Below are 14,112 nucleotides of genomic sequence, written 5' to 3'. Positions count from 1 at the left end.
ACTTGTGTGTCTGAATGTGCAACATTTACATGTATTCGTTTAGCAGACGCTGTTCTTCAAAGTGACGCACATCTCAGAGAGCAATACAATGACTGGAGCCTGCAGAGGCCGAGAAAACTGACAGTAAAGAGCAGAATCTTGAACTGGAAGATGACATACGGCATATCAAAATCTATACGAAAGCATAAACTGTTTTGTGATAGTATGAGTACACCCAAACTGGAGAGCTGAATTTAAGTGAAAGGACTCGCTGTTAAAGCACAATACCAAAAACAATATCCCAGTTTTGTATTAGATTTACTGCTAAGAAGCTGGGAAACCACTTATTTTGTGTAGGGTCTTCTAAGAATGGTGGTCTGTTGACATGCTGGTGGGTTTACTACTTTAAGAATGAAGGATATTGTGAGGTTTGTGCAGTTGCAAAGGAAGGTTTTTTTTTTTTTTTTTTTCTGCAAGACTAGTTGCAGAATGCACAAAAGCAGGAGCACACTCCGTTCTCCAATCTGCTGACTGCCTCCCACGGTGGCCGACATGCCAATCACACACGGTAACAGGCTCTTAGAGACACGGCTGTCTCTGAGCTGCTCATATCTGCAAGCCTTCCTGACTCATGTTGAAAGTGTTGAAACGTGCTGCGGTTTCTTAGGCGAGCCATCCTCTTTGAATTGACTGATTGTGTCTCCTCAGTGCCTGCATGGAACTTAAGTTTGACATGTACCCAGTGATGATACTCCTGGCCAACTGAACTCACCTAAAGGGCCAGCCACACATGTGCAAAGTACCCTTTTTGATGGGGTAACTTTTGTGGCAAAAGCAGAACCATAAGGAGAAGACAGGCTTTGTTGTGATATTGCACGCAAATTAAATTGAATATGGTGTGTTTGTGCAGAACTCTCTATCTGCGGAACTAGCTAGAGATGCAGGACCAAGCCCTGCAAAATGAGTCAGTCGAAACTGAGTGATATTTCCACCCATGTCAATTTAGTGAGTCATTCCTTAGAAAGATGCACCCTGTTCCTTTTCTGTCATTATGAATGAAGGCTGCATGGCTTGGAGTTTTTGCAACAGACCATTACTCTGTCAGCAGACTTTCATGAAAATGAGCACAGAAATTTGAGATGGTCCTTGAGTCGAAGAGGTTTTGGAGATAACCATAAGTGCTGCAGTGGCACATTGCAGCATTCATGTGACTCTCAAGTAAATAATAAAATTCCAATTAATGCTAACCTTATACATTAGTCTATAGATATTTTGTGGATTATGAGTGTTTGAGTTTATGAATGGAGAAAGTGTTGAAACTTTTTGTTTTACTTACATATTCCATGAATAAACATTAGGACATTTTGTATAGTCATAGTCTAGCTCAAGTTTGCAGCGGTCCAAACCAGTGATCCTTTTTATGTGACTGCACTAAGGATGGAATTATTTTTGGCCCCATTTGTCTCAACAGCATGGATGGTGGTGAGCTTTTCAGTCGTATTCAAGACCGAGGGGACCAGGCCTTCACTGAAAGGGGTATGCTTTTCCAAAGTAGCATTTTCGAGGTGATGGTTTGTGATGTCTCCTGCTGATTTAATATGTATTACAACCTTTGCCTACTTCCCCAGAGGCCTCAGACATTATGAGGAGCATAGGGGAGGCCATCCAGTTTTTGCATGCTATCAATATAGCACACAGAGATGTGAAGGTAAGTCCTTAATATATGTAGAGGTGTATATGTTGATGATTACATGGCAGGAGTGTATACATGCTCTGTTACTCTGTGATTTTTAAAAAGAAAAAGAAAAAAAAAACTCATATAGCATTTACATGCCTTTCCTTCTACCTTTCAGCCAGAGAACCTGTTGTATACCTCTAAAAGGCCCAACGCTGTGCTTAAACTGACGGACTTTGGGTTTGCCAAAGAGACCACTGCACACAACTCCCTCGCTACCCCATGCTACACTCCTTACTACGTGGGTAGGGAAGCAGTCCGTTTCTTAGACTGTATTGGTGCCTTTGGTATTATGGGTTCTGTATAAACTCATTGTCAGTCTCTGTGTCTTAATCCTAGCTCCAGAGGTCCTTGGCCCAGAAAAGTATGACAAGTCTTGTGACATGTGGTCTTTGGGGGTCATCATGTATATCTTGTAAGCGAATGACCTTTATTACCTCTGTAGTTTTTTAAATGGTTTATGTAATGAATAAGTTATAATGAAGTTTTGTCATATTTACTTTCTCCTTCAGGTACATTCTCTGTGTTTTGCTGCTACACTGAGTTTGGTCTCTATCTTAAGCCTTCGCTATCTTTCAAAACTTGACACTGTCTTGTCTAGGCTTTGCGGATACCCACCATTTTACTCCAACCATGGTTTGGCCATATCTCCTGGTATGAAGAAGCGAATTCGAATGGGCCAGTACGAGTTCCCTAACCCTGAGTGGTCTGAGGTCTCAGAGGAAGGTATATATGCAATGCCCCTGACTTGGTGCAGCACCAGCAGCTGTTTTGTGATGGCAGGTTGCACTGTGCCTTGAATCCTCTTGGAATTCAAGAACTGTTTAAATTGAAACATGATCATGGGAGCACTTTAAAACAAAGGTCTTATAACCTGTTTTCATGCAGGGAGACGGATATTACTCAGGCAAGTTCGTTTTTGAGCATATTGGAGTTGGTTTTCGCATGTGGTTTAGGTAGAAAGAAGAATGTTCAAAAAGATGGTAAACAGCTGTTAGGTTCAGGATGTGCAATCAGAATGAAGGGCTTGATTTACGACGCACAGAAATGATTACTTTGCAGAAGAAAATAGAGCTGAACAAATACTGAAATGTTAATTTTACTTAACACAAACACATTTTAATTTGGTTATGAATATCATACTGAATATATTGGCTACAATATATAAAGATAAATACTAAAAATTGGCCAATCATTTCAGAAGCAAGAAAACAAATGTTCATTCTCTTTACAGTGATTAAAAAATGTAAGGTAAAGTCTAAATAATGGTCCTGAATGTACATACCCGTCTTCTGCAAAAACACTTAATTTTCTGCAGATGATTCCAGATAAATTTGTTGCCACAAGTTTTCAGAAGTGCTCTAGCTGACCTACTAAAGCTTTGTTTTGGTTTGTGTTTTTAGCTAAGCAGATGATCAGGAACCTGCTGAAGACTGACCCTACCCAGAGGATGACTATAACAGAGTTTATGAACCACCCCTGGATTAATGTAAGTTCTTGTAGCCCTTCCGGTGGAACCCCTTCTGTGAAAGACTTATGTAATTTAATGTACTTCTCCACATCTAGTAATCTAGTTGGAGAAAGCGTGATTGAGGTTTAAGATTGGAGATAGTTTCAACTCGTTTACTCAGATGTAATCCACTTGGTAAACAGTGGTATTGAAATTTGGTTGATTTTATACATCTTTATTCTGTGGTTTTAATTCTAAAGGTTATGCGTTTAAGGTTTTCACAGCTGGTTTGTTTGCAGAGATATAAACTGGTTTGTTTCAAATCATCAGGTTAGGTTTCACATTGTTAAATTTCAAACATACAGCAGAAAGAGCTGTCACATGGCATTCACTAGAAGTGTTCTGTTCAAGAAGGATCATTAAGATTCAGTCTTTCTGTTACTGTTTTCTTGCTCCTTTGGTGGCGCTACACTTTCTGGCATGAAATGTCACTACTAGCACCTATAGTTATGACTTGTGGGGTTTTTTTTAGCTGCAGTCCTTTCAACAAAGCTAAAACAAATGAAGTCAGGTTCAGATGCAGATTTCCTTGGTAGTAAAAGAAACCATTGTTGCTATGGGTCTGACACCCCCTCCCCCCACCTTCCTCCCCACAGCAGTCAATGGAAGTGCCACAGACGCCCCTTCACACCAGCCGGGTGTTAAAAGAGGAGCAGGATGCCTGGGAAAACGTGAAGGTGTGCACATGGTTTTATCTCTGGCTCTTGCCACTAAGTTCATCTCTACTTTCAGCGGCCTAGCACATTTCTTGCATTTCTATACATGCCTTAATTGTGCTGAAGGAAACAGTCTGAAGTTAATCACTGAAAGTAACCAGTATTCTGGTATAATTTGATTCAGTTTTTGTTTTATGAACATGCTTGTTCAACACAGCAACCAGTGTTGTAACGGTTGGGTTTTTGCATGCAGGAGGAAATGACCAGTGCCCTGGCGACAATGAGGGTCGACTATGAACAAATTAAGATCAAGACTATTGAAGACTCCTCCAATCCTCTGCTTATGAAAAGGAGAAAGAAGGCTAACAGCACAGCAGCAGACACAGAACCTCCTGGCCTCTGAAGAGTGATAGGAACACATATAAACAAGAAAAGGAAGCAATAACATTCAGCCTAATGGAAACAAAATAGTGAAAGGAGGTTATAAAGCATATGTAATGTCATAAAACCTATTAAATAATGGCAGTATTTTCATTGTTTTATTTTTTTAGCAGTGTTTCTTTTACTACTCAGTCTTTTTAACTAATCAACCTCTCTCATGTGGCAGAAAGAGGGTATGTGAGGAATTTTAGGGAAAACCAAGAGATTATGAAGAGAAATTGAAGGTATAGGGAGTCCTAAAGAAAATAGTTTTGATAACACAAGTCTTGTTAATATTTCTATTTTCATAGCTTATGGGTTATCAGTCCAGGGCATGGAATGGTGTTTATTACCAGTTATGTCTATGAAGAAACCATGCTTAATTTTTTAAAATTTTTTTTTGCCATGCTAACATGGTTCTAATATTATTAAATTCAGTGGGGTAGATTCATAATCAGCAAATTGTATGAGCGAATTTAGGCCTTGAGGTTGTTTTATGAGCAGTAGAATTATGGTTGTGGCCTAGATGGTGTAAAATCTAGCTTAGTTTATCATTTTGTGGAGTATTACATGTTTTTGAATCTACTCAATCTGGAAGGCTTAATTTTAAATGAAATGACACTGATGCCAAGAATTGAAAATTGACCGTTTTTAAATGGGTATAAAACAAGTTGCTGAATGTAGAAACAAGCTCTTTTTACTAGCAGTGTGCTAGAGTATGTTTCAGACAGTAATGGCCTTGAGGCCCTCATGGTGTCAGGATGGAGCTTCTGAGCATGTGGATGTTAGCCACAGTGGACTGACTGCCTATGTGGGGTGACCTGCCTTGATGACATTGGCTGTGCTCACCATTTAATACCAAAAGTATAGATGTTCTCTAGGCTGCTACTTTAAGATCATAAATACCTTGAGGGGTCAGAAATCGACCCTTTTGAACTGTACGTACCGAACTGTATTCATTCTATACTTGGATCTTATGGCGTACACCTTCTTCATATATTGAATTATTTTTTTCAATGATTGTATGTAGGCTCTTTTTACAAATTGGTCTTTGAAATAAATGGATTTCAGCAGTAGAATAACAGCTGAAACTCCACATTCTGCCCTCTTTCTCCAACCAATCCAAGCAATAAGGGCATATTCCCGATGTGCAAAATATTATGTCTGCTGCATTGTTGTTCTGAGAGGCTCTCCCTTCGGTCCTGTGGAAATATACCTGTCTACCTGTTCTGAGGAATACTGGCCAGATGGGAAATAAATTCTTTGTTGTTTACGTATGTCCTGAGTTCAGGGTGTATAGTGCTACTGGCTTTTTGTCTTTTACGTTTGTTTGTTTTCTTGATTTATTTTTTTTCACTGATTCAGGTAATTGACAGCCCCCCCTCCCCCAGGGGATGGGAGGAAGCGGGTATGTGTTGACTCGGAAAGCCTGAACACACAGAGGAAACAAGTGGCTTGGCATTCCGCCATAAACAAATTTATTTTGGTCTGCTTCACCTTGCACCCAGAAATAGAATTGTTTTGTTTTGTTTGCTGGTTTGCTTTTGTTCTGGATTGGATTTGATTTTTATTTCTGTTTGTATAAATGTTGTATACCCTACATGTTTTTTGTCAGTGTGTTTATTGCTTACCCTTTTCCCCCTTTGGTTACAATTTTTATTTTTATCTTTTTTTTCCCCCCTCTGCCTCAGAATTATGGATTGGATAAATTGTTCAACTACTAATGTCCAGGACTGCTTACTTTTTGATTAAAACTTGGGGAGAAAATCTTTAATTTTTTGTCGTCATTTCTTTTAGGGTAGTTACCACTCTCCTTTTTAAATAATCTATGGCATTTTTACAGGAAAAAATAGATATTTTATTTCCACGTTCTGATGTGTTTTGTCTGATACAGTGAGCAGTAAATGCATTAAATAATAGCAAAGCTAAACACATTTCTCTTTGGTGAGGCCCTTTGTTGATGATGGTATGATCACAGTAAAGGTTTATGCTTGTGATTGAATACATTGCTTTTGTACATTTAGGTGTCAAGAGAAGATGGTCCATAGATTATACTTGTATTTACATTTATTCATTTAGCAGATGCTTTTCTCCAAAGCAACATACATCTCATAGAAAATACAAGATGCATATCTTGGCAAGTTAACAAAGAGAGATGTGGAAGACACTGACATGAAGTTTGGTTATACAAGTGAGGAAAGTGACTTTATGGCTTCGCCCTCGAGCTACACTGCAAAGTGAGTGATAGATGGTCTGATTGTAGGATTCCGGCAGAGGACATTGTTAGAGGCCTCTAATGTTAGCAATTCTTTATTAACATCAGTGTTGGAAAGCATATTACTGTTTTAGAGTCAATTTGCTTATGTATTGAAAACTCAGCTTCCTGGAATATTCTGAAATGTATTTACAGTATATACATATTTTTAAATGTTGTAGACCAAAGGTGAAAGAATCATACTGAAATGTGTGGTGGAGCTGTCATGACTTTTGAGCCCCCAGTGTTAGAGCATCAAACGCCTCTTTCTCCTCAGTATTCTCGGCTGTGTCAGGAAAGCCTCTTACTGGCAGCCCCTTCAGTGGGTGTGTGGTGGTAAACTTGCGGCCTTTGGAATGCATAGCTTTACTCGCATTTTGCCTCAGTTTTTTTTTTTTTTTTTTTTTTTCATAATTGTCTCTCTCTTTTCCGTATTCTTCAGGTGCCATTTGTTGAAGGAGCAGGAGTCTCGGTCTGACATTATGAGGTCCCAGAACACATCACAGCCTGGTTTGAGCTGGCTAGGGGAGGTAGAGGGTATGTTCTGTCAGGTCTGGGAAATGGAAGGAAGTGGGCCATTAACAAACTACATCATGGCGTTGTGATTTGAGCAAAGGCACAGAGTTTACTCACATCCGCTTCTCTACAACCACAAAGGGAAGATCAGAATTAAAATGAAAAACACCCCCAATATAAAAAGGATACTGAGGGACATACCGCTATTGATGCAATAAACATGGCCGAGTTGGTTGCAACCACTAAATCTGGATCTAGCAATGTATTTTTACCACCACCTTGGTAAATGTTTACAGAAATGTCCTGGTCTATGGTTCTTTAAACAAGCTCTTTCGGTGTTTTAAGCTTTGCTGAGTTGTGTAGACTTCTAAAAGTGGTATGAGAAGATGGAGACTGAATCATTGTAAATGCCCTTAAACTGGTGTCATTCGCAGCTGACTGGTGTGGTTAGGTCTGACTTGCAGTGTGTGCCATTTATCTGATTTTACCTCACGTGGGACAGTTGTGGCCTGACTGGAGTCTCCTGCTGCTGAGTGACACGTGAAACTCAGCAAGACCTTCCTTCCTTCCCCTTGGGTTGAGCATGTGCAACACGTTTGGGGGGAGATGCAGTCCGTCTCTATGACAAGTGTGTGACAGGCCTCACTTTGGACTGTCCTCATTTCCCTCTACCACCTGATCTCAGGGTCCACAGCTCTTTACAAATCTGTATGACTACATCTGCAAAATTCAGAGCCGATATTCAATCTATATTAATAAAAATGTAATAAATGCAAAAGTTCCCTACTTATGAACTTTTTGCCATTATAAACTCTTTTCAGAAGTATTTAAAATTAATTTTTGCAAATAGAGCATGAATGCTATTCAAATCATGTACCGAAGTGTCACCTGACGTGCCAGCAAATAATAGCCATGAATAGGAAGCGTTGCCTTAAGTTTGAAAATGCCCTGCTCTAAACTCTGGTCAGGACCTACATCTACTTATTAATCTTTAATGCTTTGAAATGATACAAAATGGCTGGACATTTAGATAACATAGTCCCAGTTGCCTCCGAGTTGTTCACTGTGGACAATCTGAAACATCTCAGTGATGCAGTTCCGTCCGGCTTCTATGTTTGTTTCATCTCAGTGGAAGGGATGCCAAGTTAGCCGCTGACTAACACCCCCTTTCTTATAAATGCATCTGTATGGCAGAGGGGAACACCCCCACCTCCCTCCCATCTCTCGGTCTCACATACACTCTCACACTCGCTTCTCGTCATTCTTTTTCACTATCAGTTAGATGACTCCAGTCCCATTACTGTGCTTCTTCAGAAATGTTTCACAAGCAAAAAGTTCTGCTTGCACCATGCGTACTCAACATTTGACTGAACCAGACAGCATGACCTTGGAGATTCATATATATAGAACACAACAGCGAATGGTGTTTTTATAATATGATGTGTGAAATGAAAAAATGCCTTGGACATTGACATAGTTTTTTTTGTGTTACTTTTAAGTAATAATCCATGGAAAAACTTCCTACATTTATCTGGAATGTACAGCATGACCTTCCTGAACACCCTTGGCAGATGCTTTTCCAAAAAGTGAATGTTTTTTCAAAACATTACATAGTAAATGTTTCTGTATGGGGATAGTGGTCTATTTTTCTACTTGTTTACAGTGAGTCCCATCAAATGAAGTATGTGCTTTTCACAAGCTATTTTTTCAATTCAGTTTACATGGATGTTCTGTTCACAGACAGGTATCTGGGATGATGAATTGGTCATGCTGCGGCCTTAGTACCTGGGGTGTTCTGGTTTGTGTTCAATCCAGCTCATTCTCTGTGGAGTTTACATTCCTTCCAGGTACTCTTGTCTCCTTTCACCGTCCGAAGAAATACGGTGCAGGTGAATTGGGTCCCATAATCTCTGTCCACATTTAAAAAGGGTCTTCAAACTCACCTCTTCCAGACTCACTTTGCCCATGATCTCTTAGGTTCATGTATGGTGTAAATGTTTATGCACTGTAACTTTAAGATTATCCCTGGATAAACCTTTCCGCAGCTACTCCTGTAATGTGATGTAAATGTTTATATATATTTTTAAAAAATTACTAGGATGATGATTAGGAACCATCAACATTCTGATAAAGTTTTATGCAGCTACTTGTGTGATGAGCATTGGTTCATATGGTGGAAAGTAACTGTACTTAATCACATGTCTGCAACTATGTCTCTCTCTGATAATGTAATGAACACATTGTATTTTCTACGAGATGTACGTCACTTTGGAGAAAAGCATCTGCTAAATGAATACATGTACATGTAATGTAAATGTAAATTTACCTGTAGTATGTGAGTATGTGTTACAAACCTATGATGAATGATTGTTCTTGTCCAGGGTGAACTCCCCCTTGCCTTGTAGTTCTGGGACAGGCTCTGAACTACTTGGAGGTACCTGCTTTAGCAGCTGTTCCACCAGGCCCTCCCTCATGGTAAGTTAGAGGAAATAGTGTACTAGCATTTACATTACATCTTACACTGAAACATCACTTCTCTTAGAAAGAAATGCAAGATGTGTGTCTCTGGCTGTCCTGCAAAGTCATCGACAAGACTTTCTGATACAAATATTTGTGTGCCTCCTGTGTTTCCGCTTGCCACATGAGCAGTCTGACACATCAGCATTGACTCAGATGCACTGTTATTGGAGTCATGCTGTTCCCATAGGTAGTTTCAGAAGTTTTATCTCATGAGTAATTGGAGGCTTTCTGAATAATATTACTGACAATCGGTGCCATTACTGGGGGGTTGCAGGGGGTGTGGACTGCACCAGGTGACACCATCAGAGGGGATAACACCAAAATGACTATCTATAAAATTTGTGTGCAGTGTTTCAGCAGAAATGTATTATTTTTTTTATAAAAAATATCCCTGTGGTCAGTTATAACAAAACATTTTTCGTAAACCCAGCTTACATGTATCAATATACCTACAAGGATAAAACTCTGTGCTAATTTACTTTTAATATGCTCTGCTTAGAGCTCTCATTATTACCCAATCATAATGACGCTTCAAATCACATGGTTTCATCTGCATGCACTCCTGTTTTCATTGCTGCTGCTGTTTTTGTCACATTTTCTGGTGTTTTAGCTACAATATTGTGGTAATAAGTATTTGTGAACCTATATCAATAACGTTAACACACGCATTTGCTGAAGCCGCTAATCCCGAGCAGGGTCGCAGCAAGCAGCAGCCTAACTCGGCAACATAAGGCATAAGGCTGGAGGGGACACCCACAGGACAGGGCTCCAGTCCATCACAAGGCACCCCAAGCAGGACTCAAACCCCAGACCCACCAGAGAGCAGGATCCAACTAAACCCGCTGCGCCACCACATCCCTGACCAATAATGTTAAAATAAACATAATTTTGATGTAGTTCTTAAATGTTTTTACTTCAAATTCTATTGTTTTCTTACCAAATTTTCACTTTAACTACATGAAACTGTGTAAATGTAAATACATTTAGGCTGTGCATATGATATTGTAAATCTGAGAGACATCTGATTATCTACAATATACCCCATTAAAAGTGCTGTATGCCATGAACCTTAAACTGGCAACTGTTTTTCCTTAGACAGCATGATCACAGAATTCACTGACATCAGCTATAGCTCAGGCTTGTGTTCTATGATTTGTTGGCTTCAAATCTGCAAAGCTTCATAGAAAGGATTTTTCATAGTAAAATTTGATTTGGATGCAATACCTTGTATGTACTTTGATACTGCCTCACTGTCTTTCTGATAATTTCTTACCATTTTGTGTTTTTGCTTCACGTGACAGATGACAGAAGCATCTCATGCTAAAGCTATTTAAGGTACATAAAAGTACAAAGTAATACAAAAAACTTATTTAACTTTATGCAACACACACAATTAGCTCCTCCTTCTGCACCATCTGGAAATTTCATTGTCTCTTTTCCCCAAGGAGTACCTGTGTCTTCATATCTCACAGTATTGTGGAAGTGGGTGTCAACCATCTTATTTTCAATTCCATCATCACTAAAACTAAAATGAGTTAATAAACCACAATCAGCTACAGAAACATAGCTGATGAGGGTATTACTTGAATTTACCAAGAGATGTTAGCTTTCAGCTCATAGCTTAGTGTGATGATGATATATTTAAATTACCTTTATTTAAATTACCTTTAATGAATTCTACAACAGCAAACAGTGCTTTTCAAAACAATCTAACTGCAGTTGCAGTTTTGTGTTGTGACCTGTCTTGTCTCTGTGTTGTTCACAGACAAGATAACAAGGTGCACTTTGAGGTTTGGAGAGTGTCCAGGGTGGGGACCCTGGGGCTGTTGCTGTTTGCAAATGATGTGGTTGTAGCATCATTACACCATGACTGGGGTGGTTTGCAGCCCGGGGATGATGTTGTCAGGGTAAAGATCAGCACCTCAAAAGCTGAGGCCATGGTTCTTTCCTGATATAAGGTAAACTGTTCTTTCCAAGTTGGGGGAGCTGCTGCCCAGTGTGGAGAAATTTACTTGGGTGCATTTTCATGAGTGATGGCAAGGTTAATTGCAAGATCAACCAGCTGCTTGGTGCAGCACCAGCAGTATTGCAACTGCTGTACAGGACTGTGATGTGAAGTAGGACATCAGTCCTCAAGCAGGCCTTGAGGTTTACTCTTCAGCTTTCATCCCCCATCCTCAATTCATAAGCTTTGGGTAGTGACTGAAAGAACAGGATCACAGGTATAAGCTACGGAAATAAGGTTCTTCTGCAGAGTGTTGGGGGACACACTATGTTACAAAATGTTGAGCTTAGCACTCAGGGAAACCCTGAGAGTAGAGTTATTGCTCCTCTAGATTGAGAAGACCCAGCTGAGGTGCTTTACATATCTGGTTAGAGTACCCCTTACATATTTCTCGTACTGTACCAGGCAGTGTCTGAACATGCCGGAGAGTTTTGCATCTTGGTAACGGCCTGGAAATGCTTGTGAATCCCAAGGATTTGGAGACTGTTCCTATGGAAAGGATAATATGGTCTGCCTTGTTGGGCTTGTTGCCACTGCAATCCTTAACAGGATCAATGGTTTTCAAAATGGATAGATGGATTTGGGTCAACCATATCTGTATGTGGTCTTGAATAAGAGTTTCCCTGTAGGTATTGTATTGAGTAGTGGTAATGCCTTTGTATTCCGCAGTTACAGCTCCAAATCCTTCCTGAAAGCAAAATCCTAAATCCTAAAAGCATTGGCTAAATGACAAAAAAATCTCACTGTCTCTCCCAGCCTTTTCACCTTGCCTCAAACTCAGTTATCTGTAATAATACAGGCAGCTGGTAGTGTAGTGGTGACAGCTACAGGCTTTGTACCCAGAGGTCAAAGGTTTGATTCTACCTCCAGCTGTAGTACAGTTGAACAAGGTACTTACAATAAGTTCCTCCAGTAAAATTGCCCAGCTGTATAAATTATGAGATAGTTTTATTTAGCTTAACCTTGAAAGTTAATTTGGAGTAAATCATCAGGTAAATAAGTAAATGTCATATATAGCCAATTGTAGCAAAGCCTGGCGTAGCAGTCTGCCTTCTCTATGCATCTCAGTTTGAGCCACATATAAAGGATTTTTTATGGTAGGCTCATGCCTTGGACTTCTATAATTTTTTTGTATTAAAAATAGGTTTACACATGCTACAGGCAGTATTTCTGAGAAGACCACCTTTTAGCTCTAATTCCCATAACGAGCCGTGGAGAAACATAAAGTTTATCTTTGCCCACATCATTTTTTTTTCTGGACTCCTGAGTTCTAAGTGCTTCAGTTATATTTGGCCAGTTAGCCAGCCTGGTGGGCTACCAAGGTGCAGTACTATGTAAATTCATAGTATTATTAGACATAATTAATAAAATAATAGAAATACATGTGTAGCGCCACCCTCCATTTATGAGGGTGGTGCCCTGGGTTCTATTCAGTATTCCAACAGAAAACCCAAACTCAGGTATTTCAACAACAAATTTAATAAATTCTCCAAACCCCCAAATATTCAAAGTTATTAACCCCAAATTGGAAATCCCCTCAAAACGAATGCAAACATAAATAAAACAACCAAACAGAAAACACACGTACACTCAATATCTTACAACAAGCACGAATAACCTTGGTGCTACACACTTTTAAATGCTCCGGAGTATTTAACACACGTAAAAACCCCTCGTTGCAGGCCTGGACGCAGCTCGTGTGCGTTGAGACCCGAATTATGGGTCGCTTCACTCTTACGAGCAAAAGAGGAGAAAAAAAACCCGCAGTCTACCTTCCCCGTCCACTCGCGTTCGGGGCGGATGAAAACTCCAGCGATGCCCGAGGAACTTCGCGCGTTACCGGTAGCACGAAGCGCTATCGGTTCTCCTCAGTCCTCCTCCGTCACACCGGCGTAGCAGTTCGACGAGACGGGCTGAGCCTTAAACTTGCCGGTTTAACTGGACGTCTCGTCGGACCACGACGAGGACACCGCAGAAACTAAACTCGCCAACACAATCCAACTGCGGAGAAGCGATATTTTCTCTCTGGTTACTCATCCAGCAACCAGAAAAATATCCCCTCCTGACACTCTGGAGCGCTCTTTCGAACACACCCATCTCGCACTCTCCTCCCCACGCTCTCTCTCTCTCCCGACCCTTCTAGAAAAGTCTCGAAACTTTTCCCATTCGTTCCATCCCCCCTGTTCTCTCATTGGTTCGGCAACAAACTGAACCCCCCAATCAACTCACAGTGCAGGCAGAACTAGCACAACGGGTAGGTTGCACCTGTCCCAACAAATGGTGGTAGGGCTTCAACCAAACTAGGACTCCGATTAATGAAGCTTTATTTAAACCTTCAAAATTAAACACGCAACCTAGTAGCGCTACAGGGCTACATTCTCCCCCTTCTAATAAGTTGATGCCCTCATCAACTCATATAGCGGCTTCATAAAAATTACTTAAATAGACCACAACAAGAACACAGTGCCATAGGGTGACACCACACAGTGTGGCTGGAACAGCGTCGGTTATCTCCGT

The 14,112-nt window shown here is 40.3% G+C and overlaps 1 protein-coding gene across 1 annotated transcript in view; it reads left to right on the top strand.

Annotated features, from left to right (window-relative positions):
• The window catches only part of mapkapk2a (MAPK activated protein kinase 2a), a 37,489-nt gene extending 31,415 nt beyond the window's left edge, over positions 1-6,074 (top strand). Inside the window, exons 3-10 of the mRNA XM_018758717.1 lie at positions 1,451-1,515; positions 1,608-1,687; positions 1,833-1,959; positions 2,054-2,129; positions 2,316-2,440; positions 3,118-3,203; positions 3,821-3,901; positions 4,134-6,074. Of these exons, the coding sequence (XP_018614233.1) occupies positions 1,451-1,515; positions 1,608-1,687; positions 1,833-1,959; positions 2,054-2,129; positions 2,316-2,440; positions 3,118-3,203; positions 3,821-3,901; positions 4,134-4,283 (790 nt within the window). The 3' untranslated portion in view covers positions 4,284-6,074. The remainder of the gene's footprint in view (positions 1-1,450; positions 1,516-1,607; positions 1,688-1,832; positions 1,960-2,053; positions 2,130-2,315; positions 2,441-3,117; positions 3,204-3,820; positions 3,902-4,133) is intronic.
• The last annotated feature ends 8,038 nt before the right edge of the window (positions 6,075-14,112 follow it).

The sequence above is a fragment of the Scleropages formosus genome, chromosome 2 (genome assembly GCF_900964775.1).
Source record: "Scleropages formosus chromosome 2, fSclFor1.1, whole genome shotgun sequence".
Taxonomy (NCBI): Eukaryota; Metazoa; Chordata; class Actinopteri; order Osteoglossiformes; family Osteoglossidae; genus Scleropages; species Scleropages formosus.
The sequence above is the reverse complement of the archived record's forward strand: the minus strand, read 5'-3'. Positions and strand labels throughout refer to the sequence as shown.